Source organism: Gambusia affinis, linkage group LG05, assembly GCF_019740435.1.
Source record: "Gambusia affinis linkage group LG05, SWU_Gaff_1.0, whole genome shotgun sequence".
NCBI classification, from domain to species: domain Eukaryota; kingdom Metazoa; phylum Chordata; class Actinopteri; order Cyprinodontiformes; family Poeciliidae; genus Gambusia; species Gambusia affinis.
This window is the reverse complement of record NC_057872.1, coordinates 15,856,135-15,875,564: the sequence shown is the minus strand read 5'-3', so window position 1 is coordinate 15,875,564 and position 19,430 is coordinate 15,856,135. Positions and strand designations below refer to the sequence as shown.

Here is a 19,430-nt window from a genome sequence, read left to right as displayed (position 1 = left end):
GCACACAGGCACAAATGCTCACCCGCAACGCACCCGAAGGCTTCAAAAGAATCTGCAATCATAAAAGCTTGAAAGGGAGCAATCATTCCTCAATTCAGAAGCATCAGCAGCCCATCGCTCGCTCTCATCCGTCCTCGCCCCTCGTCTGTTAGTTTCCTAGTTACTGGGACTTATATGAGCTGTAACAGGACTGTGTGCAATCTTCGTTTATATTAAGTCTGCTCTTGAAAGCTGTAGCTGTCACAAACTGACTGCTTAACCTGCCTTTTTACTCTAATGTCATAAAGCTCAAACTGTGCTGTGTACCCATAATTACTTTGCTCACTTTGGTTCTGCTTTAGAAACTAACTTTGTAATTGTGGGGAGGAAACAATGAATATTTTGTTTAATATTTAGTCTGCATTATTATTATTTTAATAGAGGCTTTAAAAAGAAATTAAAACTCTGATGTTTTTAGACTTGAACAAAGGGAACTACCTGCTGAAGAAACTAAAGTGGGTATATTTAAATCACAGAAAATCCAAAGTGTTAAATATAGTTGTGTTCGAGAATCATAACTGCATAAGCAAAGCCAATTAAAGACGTTCTCACTACATTCAATAGTTGCTGCAACACCCACTGTAGCTGCCTAACTGCTAATGCTAAATAAATTGTCTTAAATTGTCTCCACATTCGCTCTCTTACTAGAATGTACTGTTAGCGTTGTAGCTGAAGGTTGACTATACTGTGGATAGCATCCAAAATAATATTTTTATCTGGGGCAGTTAGGTGTGACAAGATTTGTGACTATATTTTAAATAACATGTTTTCTAAAATATAATAAAAGAGCTTAATCCTGTCCTATAATGGCATGCAGAAAAGCATCCAGTGTCTGTTAGTGAGAAAAAGTAAAATAATTAAAATATTTCTACAGCTAAAACTAATGCCAATAGTTATAGTACTAGCATTACCTGGGACAAACTACAGTTCAAGTTTTAGATATGCACTTATTGGATGCCACTTGAACAAACAAATTCAAATATGTTCAGCACTGCTGTGGATAAATTTTCACTTACTTCATTTTCAATATCTTTATTTATACATAGCATACAGAAGAAAAACCCCTGACATATTTAATGGGCAGCATTAATCACACTTCAAACCATTCTTCTTAAAAACAGTGACTGCAGCGCCTATTTGTGAACAACTCAAAGATCTGAGAAATGCATTGTGATGATCTTCACTAAGCAAAAATGATTATCAAAAACTAATGATTTTCTGAACTGTATCTGGAACAAAGTTGAATTGGTTTTGGTGTCATTCTAAGATTTAAGTTCCAATACTGAAAAGGACAGCAGTGAAAGAGATAATTGGTTTGAGCTAGTTATAATCTCAGCTCCTAATGGCAACATTTAAAAGGGAAATGGACTCGAGAATATTAGGAAAGCCCTAATGTAAACTTAAGTGGGTAACAGTGAGCCGAAGAAAAAGTGCTAGTAACTTCAAAAGCAGCTCCTGCTCAGCAAAAAGGTGCAAAACAGATATCAACTTTTTGACCTAAGTCATTTCAAATTTAGGTTCTGTTATTTTGGGTAGAAGAAGAAGCAGATCCACACATCAGGTAGAAAAGTTTACAGCAATATTACATTTTCTTTTAGATATTGTGTTGTATCTTAAACGTCAGTGCATTTTATGGCTCATGTCTTTAAATTGTTACATAATAATGAAACACAAATACATATGACCAGCTCGTCTGTATTTCCACCAATATACAGTTTTTTTTATGAGTAAAGTGTTTACAGGTTGATTTCCATGAAGTTTTAAACTACATGGGCTTTTTGCACGAGACTAAAATGTTCCATTTCCTTCTGATCGATTTAGAGCACCTTGTTCCATACAGTTGGTTGTGACATTTTTAAACGTACTTTCTTTCTCCCATAAAGTTTGAATTCAACTAATAATGTCATCTAAGCTGTGGATCTCTGAAACCCTTCCAGATTTTCCATGAATCTCTTGGATTCTCTTGGAATCTCTAAGAGATCCATGACAGTTTAACAAACAAGTCTTGGCATATTTGCACTTGGTGAAGTTTGAGGTTGTTCTCAACATCATCACTGATCTGTCAACTGTGTTCCTTGGACTTCATGATGCTGTATGTCCACTAATGTTTCCTAACAAATCTCCAAGGCCTTCACAGAAGGCAGTTGGCTACATTAGATTTTATTAGGGTGCCAGGGTAAAGAAATACTTCTATGTGAATTTTTTTTTTTTTGAAACAATCCATTTTCTTTCACACAATACAGAGTTCCTTTGTGCTACTCCAGTAACCCCAGTAAAACACAGCGAAAGACACTTCAACACAACATGGAGCAGCAATTAGCATTTTTGTAAAATTGGGAAATAAAATTGATTAAAATCAGTCATCTTACAGCCTCTCATTAAGGTAGCACTTGAAGAGCTTAACGTTTCCTGAAAAGTTTGCAAACTAGTACTGCAATCTTTTTCAAAGCAATTTGTCAGATTACACTGTGATCACTTTTTGAAGCTGCTTTTGTGGACAGACGGGAGAATGAGGTAACTCAACAATGTTGTAAATCCTGTTACTGTATGTAGGCAGGGTTTTCAATTGTGTCTGTAATTTAAATGTCAAGAGTGAATGCTCCATATACCTCTTTTTTTTTATCTGCCAGCTGGGAGAGAAAACCTTTAATACTTGAGGTGACATTTACCATGGACGAAGAGCAGCTCGACAGGCACTCAGATGGAAGGACACATAACTGACAAGTACTTTTAGAGCTCTCAAGAGAAAAGTGGATACAAATCAGAAAATGGGAGGAATCTGCAACATAATAAAATGGTAAAATTGGTAAGGAAAAAAAACACCTGAGGGAATGGGAGGTTTTGTGATAGGAAAGAAAAAAAGTGGAAGGATAATAGATGATCAACTACTATTTATCTGTTCATCGAAGATTCTTCTTACGCATTCAGCCCTTTAGAGAATTTATGTTAAGTCAGGGCAGAAAGTGGACTCCTTGCTGTAAGCTTCAGAAAATGCAGTAAAAAGCACAAAGTTCAACCCAACTTACATTAGTCCCACCATACTTTAGTGAATAAGTGATAGGAACTTAAACTTTAAAGAGAAAACAGAGGCCGCAGACAGAGCAAGGTCACGGTAGAGTTACCATGGGATTTGCACAAACACATTCTTTCTTTCATAAATCTATCCAGCACATTTCTTCTAGTAAATTAAAATGTCTTCAGGTATCGTTATTTTTCTTTAAGCTTTTCCCATTAAAATAACATAACTTGTCCTACTTAGGCCAAAAAGTCAGCTCAAACTGTGTTCAGTATGGCAGGAACATGGGGACAGGAGAGAGCAGGGCATGTATGTCGAGTGGTGGGCATATTTTAAATGTGTCACAGGGTAGTTCAGTTGTCCGGTGCATGATTAACTCCGAGAAAACAAGTTAGCCCTATTGAGTTGAGAGGAGAAAGAGAGAGGGGGATGAAGGCAACGATGGGTGGTGAGATCGGCACAGTGGCTCCGACGGCCTTGCAGTGTGATGGACGGGGAATTAAATTTTGATTGCCTGCTGAGTGATCGTTTGGTCAGGCCTTGCGACAAATCCTAGATTTATGACTTCGGCTGGAAAGCGGTGCAGTTTGTCGATGCTCCTGGCTTTCTGTTGTCGCCTCCAAGCAAAAGCAGTCTCATTATTTTTGATGAGTGTTCAGTAGTTATTCTCATTTTCTTTTGTATTTGAATGCAATATGCTGCAGATTAAACAGGGCAGAGCTGTTTTTTTTGTCTAAATTGAAGCTGTGCAATGTATTAAATGCATTCAGATTGATTTAGAGTCAAAACTCTGTTTAATTAAAAATAAATGCAATACTTAGCATGCAGTGTGTAAAGCTGCTGTCACATTGTTTCTTGTCATTTACGTTGGAATCACTAAAAAGGCTTTATACATGGATGTAAAAAGAAGGAAAAAAGAATCATTTTGTGAACCATCAGGTCCTGTCACATTTTTGAAGTATGTTTTGATTGTATTGCACAACAATTTTGTATACTGCACGTGTACTGGGATGAAGGATGCCAATGTCACATTTTTAACCACAGCCCTAGACTATTTTAATCAGGGTGTCCCAAAGCTTGTTGTTTCTCACATTTGGGTTCAAAGCAAAAGTGCAAATTATTTAATCATGAGATTATCATTATTGTATCTACACTGGAGCTGAAAAAAAAATTGCCTGGCTTTGCAAGAAACTAGGCAAACAGCTTGGAAAATGCAGCAGTGGCCAATGTTTAGAAAGAAAGTTTGAAATTCTGAAAACTGTAATGCATGTAAACTCAGCAACATCTTTACATTGTGTATCTATGAATAACACAAGATGTTTCTGATGCACGGACATTCAAATGTTAACATTACACTTTGTTACATCCACTGTTACTGGAATCATAAAAGCAGCTTTGACAAAGTGAAGTTAGAAAAAGGTATTTCCCAATAAAATAAAGATAAATAGTATCCATTTGCTAATAAAGCGCTACCACTTAAGATATTCTCTCCAACCTGCAAGTATCCCCTTTAATTAGCTCTACCCTATTCTGTGTAGTTTTTATTTGTGGCCTTGTGCTCTGGACAGAGAAGCTCAAGTGCAAACTATAGATGGAAAAAGCATGAAATAACTTGCTCATTTCCGAAATTAGCAATGGCTTAAACTGCACAGAATATTCTCCCAGGTAGCATCCAGTCAGGAAAGTTTCAACTGCACAGTTGTTAAAAAAAACACAAGGCTTAATCTGAAACCAGGACCCCATAAAGAAATGAAACAGACAGAGAGCAGGCGGAGCAACTAGTCTATATTTACACGCTTAGGGCTCAGCCAGCTGATGAGACACAGGTGAAGCTGAGGAATGCAGAAAAAGCAATTCAAATGAAATAAAAAGACACAAAGGGAGCAGGAAAACACTGGAGACACACAAACAGTGGTTTTTATCTTGCAAACTTACACTTTATTCAGCTTTCCTTAGGAGGCAGCTGGAGTCTCACTAGAGTCACAATCACAACATGCTTACTGGGCAGTTGTTTGATTAATGTTCCTCAATGGCAGGAATGTTCTGGTTTTGAAAAACAGCCAACAATGATGACTGTTTAAGACAGGGGTCAGCGATTCCAGTCCCTGGATGCCAGTGTCTTACAACTTTTGGATGCATATCTTCTCCAACACTCCTGAATCAAATTAGTAGTTCATGACCAGGCCTTTGTAAAACTTGATAATATGCCAAGTAGGCAGTTTTAGCCTGTTGATTCAGGTTTATTGGAGTAGGGAGGCATCCAAATGTTGAAGAGACAGTGGCACTTCAGAAACTTGTATGAGAGATAATCATCAATCACAGAAAACACAAATGCTGGTGTCGATGCCCGTCTCACTGTTTCTAAGAGGAATCAGTTTTGCACAACTAATGAGGGACAATGATTGGTTAACAGCTGGGTCTAAAGAGCTTACAGGAACGATGGTTGGGCAAGTTTGAGCTCATTGTTAATGGAGCACCTGTGGGATGTGTCTCACAACTTACAGGACTTGAAGGATCTACTGTAGGCATCATGGTCTTGTATACAGTACAAGATCAAGGGTTTACGGAGATCCGTGCATTGATAGGTCTGGTTATTTTTGGCAGCAGAGGCGGATAAACATACTGATAGAAAATAATCACAATTTCAAGCCTGATAAGTATATTGCTACAGAAGCGCATACAGCAAAACATATTTTGTAGATGAAAAAGCGCAAATACTGACAAAAAGTAAAACATTTAAAATCTGCGTTACTTTTCTTCAGGTTGGGTTTTGTGAAGCTGTGGTTTATCAACTAAATCAACTATTAAATATTCATTAATTTATCTCAATAAAGTTTGTTGACATTAGTACTTCATCCATTCACTCATATCACAATTTTTTAAGTGCTTTGGGGTCCTCTGAAATAGTTATACAACTACAGACCATTTACCAACCAACAAGTATTATTGGGAAAGTGCGACTCCTTTCCAAAATAGTTTCCACAAACAACTTTCCAGATGTTTCTGTGCAACACATTAGCTGGCCAGAGAAGGTAGCTTCCTCCTCAAATGACCTAAAAACTGTTTCTACTGGCATCACCGTCTGTCCTCAAAAATCCTTAAGATCTTCTTAAAGAAGACATGAAGACAAAAAGTGAGGAGGCCCCTGGAGAGTGAAGAAACAGAGACATCTGCCTCTCACATCCTTGCTTGGAGATGCGACAGAGAAATGTAAATGAGAAGAGCAAGAAAATATGTTCACAATATAAAAAAAACTCCAAAGGAAAGTTTTTTCTTTTGTTGTGCTCTTTCCAACTTTGTGACTTTTCAACTCATTTGACCTGGAAACGCTTCTCTTTTTGCTTTTGTGAATGATCCTCCAGTTCTTCACCCCAAAGAGATGAGGACGCCTGCAGCTCCCATAGGAAACACAGCCGTACACTGCATGGTGGTCTTCTATCAAGTGGCATGACATATAAATGACACTTTTCCATTGGTGCGCATTTTTTGTCACTTAAGAGTGATGCTATGGGACAGAGAATTTAATAATTTGACAGTTTTGGTTTCTCCATCTGCAGATCTCTCCTCACTCACACAAGCCCTTTTCAGACATGAACACCAGGGACTTGCAGAGTATATGCAGAAGAAAAATAAAATTTCTGTCGTCTCTGCAGTAGGTAGTTCCATATGCAGTCAATAAAACGAGATCCTCTGCTGGAGATGCATTCCCACAATTCTTCTGAGTGGCATCTGGGATAAGTTCACAAGAAGCTGTTGCTTTTTGTTTACTATTTGTTGAGAATGGCAGCTGAGGCTCCCCAATGATTTTTGTCTTATGCCTCCATCAACATCACATAAATCTGGACAAATTTACAATATCACTAGTTTAGGGGAAGGCAACATTAGAACAGGGGAAACAGTGTGAAGCAGCAACTCCTATCAGCATGCACACTCACTCCTTCAATCCTCCTGAGGATTTTCAGCTGTATTCACCCATAGTCTTACTTGTTCAAATTCCAGGCTTCTCGCTTGGTAGTGCGCCATCCAATTTAACTGCAAGATGTCCAGAATGAATTCCTGGGAACTTGTGTTCATACATGCAGCACGCTTGGAGCTTGTCGCAAGAATTTTCGCTTTTCTTTGGATGTTTGATAATGGTTTTATTTAAGGTACTGTCACACTGATCCTTACTGTAGTATTTATGCTGGAGTGCCTAAAATCCATTATATGCTGTGAGAAAAGAAAGAGCATGTTGTGGTGCATCTTTTCAGGTCTAATGTTTGTGTCTTAATGTGATTCCATTTTGTATAATGCAGATAGTTGATAGTTTAATGTCAGAACATGGTATGTTATCTTGGGTTTAGTGTTAGTCTGAAAGGTTTTATCCGTATTTCAGAATCTGGAGATAAAAGTTTAATTTAAAAACAGAATGTATAAGTTCCCATGTGTTCAAATCAGTATTAGCTAAATTAATCAATTAGTCAAAGTAAATCACCTGGACATGAGTTGAACTTTTTGGAGTGCAGACAAAGCACATGCATAGCAAAGTATGAGATAGAGCAATGTTGTTGTTAGGTCATTGCTGCAACTGTTATATATTACTTGTGTCCGTTGTGAAGCAAAAGTTTTTCTGTAAGCCATATTTAGCAATAACCACACTGACGTGGCTTGTTCATGCTGGAAGAATATTCTGGTATGTCTACAAAATCTGTGGCAACCTGTCTTAGCTGGTGATTTCAGCAATTTTTTTATGTGCTTTATTACTAAAGTATTTGAAATGATATGGTTCAACAGATAAGGCTGAAGATCCTATAAGTAAGATGCTAGAATCTTATTTTTCTTTTTTCAAGATTGCATCATTGTATTTTTACCTCAGTCATTAAAAGTAACATTATGTTGCATGTCTCCATGTCTTTTTTTCTTTTCTCTTTTCTTTAAAAACACAAAAAACTATACTCACCAAACTTCTGGTTATGGCCATTGACCATAACTTACTTTGACCAAATTGACTTAGTAAACAATCACAGCCACAGACACACAAACCCGACTAGACAGTTGTAAATAGACCAGAACACTGACTAGAGGATGCATGAAGATGGATACAGATTCATCAGATGAAGAAAAGGGTTGGGCAGACCGCAGAGGCGTATTACAGGCAGCCAAGGGAGATGCATTAGGGCTCCAAATATCAGCTCATTAACACTCTGCTATCCTGTTTGGCACTCCGTGTCTGAGTGCGTGCATGAGTATGCCTGCCACAGACATCTTCAGGTTATTACTGTAACGAGCAATTTGGCCTGTGGGTCAACTGTCACTAGCTTCAAAAGAATAGCACGAAACCTTGCTGCTCTGCCAGACTCTTGTGCTGTCACAGCCTCTCCACTTGCGTGAATAAATGTGTCTGACAGAAAGTATCAGAGGAATGCTTTAGAGGCAGGTGGGGGTGAAACAGTAAATGTGCTTGGAGACAGTTTTGTCGTCACTTCAGATGGGAGTTGTTTCTATTCATTGCAGTGCTGAAGGTGGAGATAATTAAAGACTTAATTGAGCTTGATAAACAGTTCTGAATAGTTTATTGAATTGTTCTCAGAAGGCATAGTGGTAATTAGAAGTTCTGTGAATTTACAAATGTCTCTTGTTTACATGTTGTGTTTGTCAGACTCTTCTCGTATTTTTTCCTCATTCCCTTCAGCCCAGTCTTGATTTACAAGATAATGAAAGAAAAAAAAATTCTATCCAGAGCGATGTCACCTGCTAAAGTGCCTGGTTCTGGGACTGAATGTTTTGAATGGTAATGATACATGAACGGGTATAAACGGAGTCAGTATATTCCATTTATTTAACAGCCAACTATTTCAACAGCTCCCTGTAAATAGCTTATATTCCAGCAAGTATTTGAATAAAAAGCTGCTAGGTGTCACTGCATCCTCACCATTTGGAAACTAACAATGAGTCTAACATCCCACCAACAGATTATTGTTAAAGTGTCGAAGGAAACATTAACAATGAAAGCAATACTACTAGAAAAATAAAGGGTTTGGGAGGAGCGAGCTTTTCATGACTGCTTTCGGTTAGACATTCTTGGTGAATTGACATTTAAATCGGTGGCTGTGCATTAAAGTATGTTTACACAGATACAGATTCTCTTCTTCTACATCTATGCCAACATCTATGAGTGTTGGCATAGAACACATCCATACCATTCTGGAGTTATGTTCTTGAATTATAATTGAACAAGTGGCAGTTACTTGTGCACCACTAAAGTACGTGAACGTGAACAGGCACATCTTTGCAACACCTAGCATTTCTGCAGCACTTGCATAGGTAATAAAAATGGGCAGACAGAATTATACTTTAAATCTGACATTGCACTAGGAGATTGTGAATCTGATGTAACGTGTTCTTGCGATTTGATGCCAGATTTCTTGCATTTCACACCTAAATAGCTTTCAAAAACAAGCAACAGGAATGTTGGATTTATAGAAAGGGAATAGTTGTATCTAAGGGAAGCCTGTATCATTAATCAGTGGGAGAAAGGGGAAGGCAGTGTTTTAGGAAAAGACATGGATAAAGCTTGAAGCTGACCGACACACTACAAGGCCCAGCCCAAGGTGTAAGTGGACTTTTTATTTGGTCCTTCTTATATTTAACAACAGTAAATTTACATCACAATTCTTCCCACATGACATAAAAAGAATAATAAATATTCATAAAAAAATCTTTGAAGCAATGGTTAATGAGAATTTCAAACTTCTACTTTTATAACTTCCTGCCCTACCTGGCTGTGCTCCAATGTTAATGCTGGCTTGTGGAACAACAAGCAGTGTTTTATTCCTGTTCTCTGGAACCACGGTGTGGTTAACAAACTACAGGCCCCTCCTAGGTGTTTCTCACTTCCCAGGTTAATGATCAGTATTGAGGGCATTGGCGACAAGCTTTTACAAAAAAAATATCTAAATAAACTATACTTAAATCATATATTTTACTCTTAGACTGATACCAAACCCACTTCAGGGTCTACAGAGAGACATTGCAACTGCAGTTTATTCTAAGAATAGTTTCTTCAAAAGTTGTAATGTTCATAAAAATCTCCCTGTTTTCTTTTCTACCCCCTGGTTTAGGAGTTTTATTCAGTGGAAGTTTGTATATTTGAGCAGAGAGAATTTGTAACCATTGGCTGTGTTCTTCCAAACTCTCAATCTGCATTTATTATGCATGCATGAATGTTGTTCTGTCCTATTTTTCGCTAGTTCTGCTCTGTTTTGAATTTAACACTGAACCAAGAATGCAATTAAAACCCATGTTTGGGTGCTGTTAACAATTATACCATCTGATCAGTTACATCCCTGAATGTCCAAGCCAGAATACTTAATAAGCCTGGAGAGGCGCAAATTCACATTCTTCTAAAAAAATAGTTGTACTCACCACTTCTTTCTGAATGTCTTTTCACTTGTAATGATACTCTAATGAGATTCCGTGTTTATCTAGAAATATCTTATCATGTAATTGGTGTAAATGTTGTTTTCTATTTGTCCTCCCTGCTCTCTTCATCAAATAAAACTGCTTCCCTCTTCTCAAGTCACATCTAATTTGCGTTAGGGAATTGGTATAATGATCTTTCCCCATTCTGTGTCTCATCCAAACATCATCAAATTAAGCAGGCAAAATGCTCTCAAAATACAGTGCTGCAGTAACTATCTGTCATGTCAGACCCCAGAGCGAATCCTCACAGTTTTTCTAAGGTCGGTCCAGCAATCCATGAAAATACTGTTCAATATTTAATTACAGCCAACAAGAGAGTGTCCAGTGAGATGAGAGAAGCAATTTAACTCAAGAGTAGTTGGCTGGTGGGAGCCATGTTAATTGTTTATTTAGGCTTAATTGATTAAATCATAGCAATTTATTCACTCAGTCATGTAGACTGGAAAGGAAAAGGTAACTCAATCCTTTTTTTCCTCACTGATATTGACTCAAAGGATGAATGTTAAACACTTTTGTTTTAATATAAAGCCAGGAGTTAAACATTATTATACAAAAAAGGAAAGAAAGCACAAAAATTGTGCATATTTATGCCTTCTTTGTTCCAAAATCTTCACATACCTTCATCTACCTTAAAAACTAGCGTGGCATAGCAACGTGTTTTAATGCTTCTAACATTTTACAAAGCTATTTTTAGCTTTCCAATCATGTTTTTTGAGCTTGGCTGGGATTGTAAGGCTACATTTAGTTAAATCTGTATTATTACTATTATATTCCTGTAAAATGTTCAAATGTTACTTGGAAATTGGTGGAGTCAGAGATCTACAGTCCTATCGGTCAATAAAAGAAATGGTTGATATTACAGTTCAAAAACCAGTTTATTTTTGATAAATTGCAGTGATTTTCGACCCACAAAATAACAGCATATCAAAAGTTGTGGCCTTTGCTTTCTGTTCAATAAGCAATGTTAGAAATAGAGTTGGTTAGAGATGTCAAGACAGCACAAACAGCATCATTGTGCTGGGTTTTTTCTTCTTCATTGAGCTGAGAATCATATAAACATCCTTTTCTATTTTATTGATTGATTTCTGAGAGAGATCTTAAAACCCACTTTTGTTCCAATTCAGGTCTTGACATTTGGAACCAGAGATACAGTGAATTAGTCATTAAGATTCAACCAACCTACTAAACCATGTGTATATCTGTTTGTTGATTTTTCCATTTTCAATCTTGATTTTGAGTTCCTTTTTAGGATTTCATCGAACAATTTCATCAACAAAACTGAGTGTCTGCTGTCAGCACCAATGTCAAATATCTACTTTTTGAAAGAAAGGTCAGATGAATTTCACAACAAGGACAAAATGCCGTAGTTAGATAACTTTATAGACACCTCAAATAGTTAAAGTGTAAGTATTCATATCCTCAAATAAAATCTTAAAAGGACAATATGCTATTGAAGAGTGTAGCTAAGATTAAATGACGTAATTAGATTTTAAAATCTAATTGGTTAAAAGTAAATGGATCAACCATCAGGAAACTGTAATAAAAGAGAGAAAAGAAGGAAATATATTATATCTTTTCCAGCAGGTGAAGAACACAGTGCTAGAAACATTGAAGGAGAGGACACAGCCAAAGCCACAGAAAGTCCCAACAATGCTGAAGGATAAGACATTAGTATCAAGAGAACAGATGATTGCCACAGCATGGTTTTGCTCAGTGGGGCCCAAACAGGATCCCGCTCAATGGGGGATCTGAGCAGTGGAAGAACAAAGATGCCAAATTCAGAACCCGAGAGGGAATCTACAAACAGCTACAATAAATTTCCGTCAAATACTTTGATGGATTTCGTCATATCATCACTCTGTGTGCTTAGAGTACAGAGACTGTCTATTTTCAGATAATCAGGATAATTTCATTGATATACTACTTCAAACTGGTCAAATTTAAGCTATTTTTCTAAACGACTCTCTGAAACATTGATTGTTGCAAAGCATTTGATGTGTGATTCTGAGCCTGGAAGCATCCCTATTATTAAGGCAATTTTATATCGGTATAGGAGGATGGATGGATATTACAATTCTCAAGTATTTCTTTTTTTATCAGCCTTTTAAATCTTTTTTATTTAGCATGGAAATACAACTGCATCTGACCTAAAGGATACCCATATAGAAACTAGAGATAAATTTAGTCAACTTTTGGATTGATGAGAAGACAAGCTTCCTGGATACTTCAGCAGACATTTGTGGAAATGAAAACCAGCCCTTCAGAGTTCAAACTGATATGTTGCAGGCATTTAGCACATATCCTCTCTAAATGTTGATTATCAGCGCATTTGTGTTAACATGGTGAAAGAGCCATGTTCAAGATGCCTCTGGTACAGATGAACCTACTGAGATAAGGAGGCGCATTTATCTCCCAAATGAAGCAAAGGTTTCTGGTTCTGATATGAGCCGGGGCTTTGAGATAAAAGAAGATGGTACTTCATGAGATGAATGACTTCGGTTTTGCCTGGAGGTTTCCCCAAGGACCCCTTTGATAGGCAGAACACATAATACTGTGTATCCTTATCACAAACCTCTTTTTTTAAGTCCATGGGGTGGAAAGGGATAGGGATTACACCTCATCTTTACTTGTAAGGGCTTAGTGTACAGTGGTGCTTCACAGTTTGCAAACCTTTAAGGATTTACAGGTAGATATTTGACCTAAAATATCAACAGTTTTAAAAACACCCGAAAGCAGAAAACAAACCCCCAAAAGGACAAAAATGTTCTTCACTTTATTTTTAATGTTACTTTTAGATTTTATTATTTTTATTTGATTATTGACTGTTTCTGCCACAGCTTAATATGACAGTTTAGATTAAGTTGAAATCAAGCTATAAAGTTATAATCTGTAAATGTTCCCTAACCTTAGGCAGAAGAGTCTCATTGCAGTTAATTAGTGGAAAATGTAAATTAATACTCAAAGTGGTAGAAGCTATGAGCTCCCAGCTTTAGCTAATTTGATCAAATTTAAAAGACTCAAACTGAAATTGCCAACACACTACTTTAGTCCAGTAACTTGTGAGATAAACACTACATTACCAAAGGCCATCCTTCCAAATCATTGAATAAACATGTTCCTGCACCTTCCATGGCCACACATGCATCATATGCACCACCTACACATGCAGACTGCAAATATTTGCAAAAGAATGGCTTGCTCTCTGGGGGGGGTCAATGAATTCCAGCATGATACCATGTTAGGATACCACCTTTAAAATATTTCCAGTCATAAAGTTTCATTGCAAGTAAATATCCCACCATCATCTGTTAGTAGTATTATAACAAAGTGGGAGCAACTTCATGTGGCCTTGAAACTACAGTATCTCAGGAAAGAAATTATCTCAGGAACAGTGTAGAGTGTAGAGAGCTTGATGGAGTGTGTTACTATTGCCGAGCAACAGCATCCAAGCCATACATCTCCAAGTGCAATGCAAAGTGACAGACAGAGGTGTAAAGCACACTGCCACTGGGCTCTAGAGCAGCAATCTATCTGGGAATCCAATAGATGTGTCTCTGGGCCGACATCATATAAAAATGGTAGGTCGAAAAAGTTCATGTATGTGGAAAGGCAAGTGACCCAATGGTTCTTGTCATACATGATCTTCAGTAATGTCACTTAAAAGAGGATCTAAACATTTATCAATGCATACAAACGCTGAAGTAGGGGAGTTAATCTCCAACCATAAAAAACCTTTGTCCTACATGTTTCAGATAAGTCTCCTCTCCAACACAGCTGAGTTAAGGGCTGAATTACCTTCTCTGTATCTCCCCAAAATCTGCAGGGACCACATAATGAACCACTCATTTGATTCATGTACGTTAGCACTTAAAACAAATATGCAGACTCTTACAAACTGGAGTTAGACGCCCTTGCCTGATATTCATTTTATAAAATAAGAATGTAAAGACAGCACATTTTGAATATATACAGTTAATTTTAATGATGCAACTTTATAATTATTGTAGGTAATAATCACAAATGTTAAATACTAAGTTGAACGAAATCAGGCACAATAAGTGAAAATTTGTCCTTAGCATGTTTTAAATACTGTCAAAACCTTGGCTAATGACCAACTATGATGATTTTGTACTTTTCACTGCTGCTGAATTATCTTCATAACCTCTCTAACAGCACAATTAACTTCTCATTTCTACTAAAAATGTTTTTGTTAGTTTCTGTGGTGGTGGTTCTATATCCTGAACAACCACCACATCCCATGCTATTGAAAGATTACTAATCCTGAAAAATAAAATAAAATTGTATGTAATTTAGTCTACATTAAATTAAATAGTGCTATTGCAGTTGCAGTTATGAAAATTCCCAGAAATACATCAGCGTATTTTTGTCTCTGAGTTTTTGAATAATATACTGTGTGTCATTAGTTTCCTTCCAACACTTGCGATGACTGACTGGTTATCTCAGTAAAACAAGCAGGAGCTGTTCTTTTACACATGATCTGGAAATATTAAATGACATGCATCTTTTCAGATACTTTGGTTAGGGTCAGTGATGACTCTTATTCATGTCAGTTTCAGAAATTAAAGTGTCATTTCCTCGACAGACTCCAGATAAGAAAAAAAAAAACAAGCAATATTGAAGCAGATTAACATTCAGAAGCCTGCAAAAATAATCAGAAAACATGACACATTCGATGTCCACTCAAGCCTGCAAATATCAATGTAGCTTAGATGAGAATAGATTTACACTAGTGAGGAAAATTGAGGTCAAGATTAATTTGGCTCTGGCATTTCAGGTTGACAGACTGTGTATTATTGGGCAAGCTTCAGTGTGTGTTAGGATGCTCCTATTGCTGATGTAGTTCTATAAATGGGCTTAACCGCGTCAGCGTGCGGTGTAAGGGTTAGAAATCACAAGACGTTTGCGTCTTCAGAGCCAATTAAAGTTCTCATGTTTGATTCCAGTATACACCAGAAAAATGGTTTTCTAGGGTGCCTCTGACACAAACAAATTACTCTTGAGTGCACACACACACATACACACACATTTCTGTTTTGATGTCTTCGCACCTTTTCTCTTTTTTTTCCCACGTCTGTACACTCCTCTCTATATTTCATTGTTAAAAGTAATTATCCTGACAGAATGCAGGGAAGTGAGAGGACAGTGTTAAAGTATATCCTGAGGAAAAGGCCAGACCAAAAATACATCATATTCACGTACTACTAGAAAGTACACAAGGAACTATATGCGTCTACACAAACATATGCATTATTTCTACCTCATCACTGCGGTCTGTCTCCTGTGAAGGCTGCTCTCTGTGATTGGATCATTTCCTGGAAGTGACTTAAGCTTGCAGGTCAGATCAATACCATGGCACACACATACACACTTCAAGAGACAAAGGATCGATATATGTCAGTTCCACCAGGGTTGATTTCAGTCTGAAAGAGTCCTGTCAGTCCACCCCTTCTTTTCACCCATTATGTGTATAAGAAACTGACCGACAGCTTGATCCTACAAAGGATCAAGCTGTCTTTCACATGATGTGTGCGTATTCGGTTAAAAAGAAATGTGTGGAGGCGTTCTTGTTTGTGGCAAAAAAAGAATTTTGTACTTAAGCTTTGTAGCTTTGCAGAATGTAATACCTGAGAATTTAAGGTTTTAGAGTATATTGAACAGAATTAGTGTATTCTGTTCCATTTAATTCAGTCTATTTATACAGCACCAATTCATAACACATCATCTCAAGTCACTTTATTAAAAAAGTAATTCTGCTCAATCATACACATTCCAATTAATCCTACTTATCAAACAGTGTTTAAGTTCAGTTCATTATTCAAATTAGCTTAAAACGTTTTCTGTCTAAGGAAACCCAGCAGTAGACAGTAGCAAATCCCTTGCATTATGGCATTAACTCTGTAGCAATTCCTCCAACCATGGATGTATGTATGTAGCGACAGTGGAGAGGAAAACCTCTCCGTTAAAAGCAAGAAACCTACAGAAGGTCTTGCCTCTGTACAAGTAGCCATCTGCCATGATTGACTAAGGGTTTAAGAAGACAAAGCAGAATACTCAAAAAAGCAACAGATTGACAGACATAGTAGTTAACTCTATATTAATGAAAGGTAAAAGGTTTATAGCAGAGAGAGAATATTTAGTTGCTGGCAGCATTATTTCAGTCGATATACTCCAACAGGAAAGGACCGCAGCCAAAACAGAATGCCAAACCAGTGTAGCCAAGATGTAGAGGAAAAAAACTGAGAAAAAAATAAAGTTTAACATATGAATTAACAGCAAATAATACAAATTGAAGAGTAGAAGAAGAAGGAAATAGAAGAGTGAAGAAGACTGATAATTTGGTCTGCCAGCAGCCTAAGCTTATAACAGCATAGCTACAGAGATAGCTCAGGATAATCTAACCCCATAGAAGAAGCCGTGAGTCACACAGAGCCACAAGGTACCGTCGTTCTGGACTGCGTCTACTTCCCCACCAGATTGCATAGAGAGAACCATTAAGGTCGCTAAATCTTGCAGCAATCTCAATGTAATTTTAAAATTTTAAACATCCCACCTTAGGCAAAGTTTTTCCGTAGCATTGATATTTCCTAATCTGTTATGATTTATGGCAAATGAAAGTAAAAAAAAAAAAAAAAAAAACTAAATAAAGCCAATTTCTATCTTCTAGCAAGTTCAGAGAACTTTCTCTACTCTATTTGCACAAAATACATAGCGAACATCTGTCCTGTGTTTTGTCTGCAAGACAAAAAATATCAAGTTATTCTAGAAATTGATGCTCAGCATATTCTTTCATTCTGCAACTACAAATTGTCAACTCACTGCAGGCTGCCATAACTGACTCTGCCTTAGTTTGAAACTTCAGTAATTCGTCAAATGTAAAAAATATATTTTCATTTATGTCTTTGAAACATCTGATTATATGCATTTTAAGTGCAACAATTTTTTGACTAATGGCTTACATACTTCCAGAGTATGTGACACCTGAACAGTCGCATTAAACAATGGAGTCTGGATTTGCAGGTACGTAGATTGGTGGCCTCAGTCCGATATCCAATCCAAAAATGACCTCAGTATCGAGTCGAAGACTGATGTCCAATTGGATCAGCCCCATCTATGAATGCAACATAAGCTGTTTTGAATCATCCCCTTCAGTTGTCTATTCAGGTTGAGAAAGAGATTCACAGACTACACAGGACTATATCATAAACACAAGTTGTTTGAACACTCATACATGCTTCTCTACAAATACACAAACCCATCTTTCTCAGACATTTTATTCTACAAGGTAACAAGGCTCGTTTCACATGTACAAAATATTTTTGGTACATAACTGTGTCCAATTTCTGGAGTCTGAAGTGGTGTTTACCGAAGTCAATTGGTGCCAAAAGAATCTCTCACTGAATGACCCAAGACTTCACAGACAGAAAAGAAGAGCACCAGGAAGCAGGAAACATAGAAATAGAGTAAATAAAAAGGAGAGGAGAAGTAAAGAAAAAAATTAATTGACTGAAAGGAGGAGCATAAAAAAGACTGGGGAATGTGAGGAGGAAGAGAATGGAAAGAGGGAAGGAAAAAGGGCAGTATGAGAGAAAGAAGTGACAACCTCAAATTAAATTCCCATCATGTCAGTGTAGAACAGAATTCAATAGTGTTTATTGGCAGCCCCTAGCCTCAGGGAAATTACATTCTGAAGCAGAGCATGGCATGAATGCACACACACCTCAACACATGCATACACACCCAGACACAGCAGTACACAGACAAGTGCACACACCTATTGTACACAGACAGCACTGGTTCTGGGTCCAAGAAGGCCTGCTGGCTGATGCGAGCATGCAGACAGGCAATTTATCCCCTCGGGTCCATATACCATTTACACAGCATGTGTGACTGTGTGTATGTCTCAGTCCTTGTGCTATTCTGCCTACCCGTTTGTGTGCATTGAAACTTTTCTCTACATATCCAAGATTTTCCCGCTGTATTGTTCTATTCAGATGGCTATGCTTCCTGTCTATCCAATGTTATTTCTGCCACAGTCGGACTCTCCGTACTTGCCATCACGGTACATACGGAGGTTTAATATTATTGTGGCTGTGTTAAATGTCTACCTCCAGGCTCAAGCTGCCATAAGCATGGAGATTCAGAGTCTTTGTTCAGCCTCCAGCAGTGCCAGTAAAGGCAACTCTCTTTAATAGGATGTCGTTTAACAGTTTTATGCAGAGCTCTTGTAGAGGCTATTATTGCTGATGTCTCTGGGATGCAGATTCGCTGTAAATGGATAACAGTCTGCCATTCGCTCCACTTCTCCCTCTCTATGCCCCTCTAACCCCTTATGCTCTCATTTTGAATGCTTCTATCTTTCTCGCTCCAGGAGTGCACGGAGAGGGCTTTGGGTTGCTCGGTCGAGGATCTGAAATCGCTTTTCTACTGCGAACTGTGTGACAAGCAGTACCTGAGACATCAGGAGTTTGACAACCACATCAACTCCTACGACCATGCGCACAAGCAGGTACAGAAAGATGCACCTGGCACACTTGCACTCGATTTGGCAACATATAGACAAACAAATAGGCATCATTTTTTTATTTCCTAGAGTAGAATTTGGATGTGTTACTATAGCATTTTTACATGCTGATGGAAAGCTGTGCTATTATTACTATGACAGTCTGCCCAATTGGTTGCTTCCCAGGAGAAAGAGTGTGACTGTAGCACTTCTTTCTCTCTCATCTACTATACAAAGTGTTACAGAATTTATTCTTAGGATTTATATTTTAATACACCAATTGCTTCTTTTTGTATTAATCAAGTAAAAGATTTGCTTTGAAGAAAGAACTTGAAAATAATTAAGTGTGAAGTAGTTGAGATGCATAAAAAACATAACAGACTTAAGAATCTT

General features: G+C 37.5%; 1 protein-coding gene across 3 annotated transcripts in view; it reads left to right on the top strand.

Moving 5' to 3' along the window:
• The window catches only part of LOC122831488 (G patch domain-containing protein 8), a 50,476-nt gene that overhangs the window by 17,661 nt on the left and 13,385 nt on the right, over positions 1-19,430 (top strand). For 2 of the 3 annotated variants that reach the window (XM_044117705.1, XM_044117707.1), the window contains one exon: positions 18,906-19,043. The exons of the other annotated variant lie outside the window; for it this stretch is intronic. In XM_044117705.1, the coding sequence (XP_043973640.1) occupies positions 18,906-19,043 (138 nt within the window). The remainder of the gene's footprint in view (positions 1-18,905; positions 19,044-19,430) is intronic. 3 annotated transcript variants of the gene reach the window in all.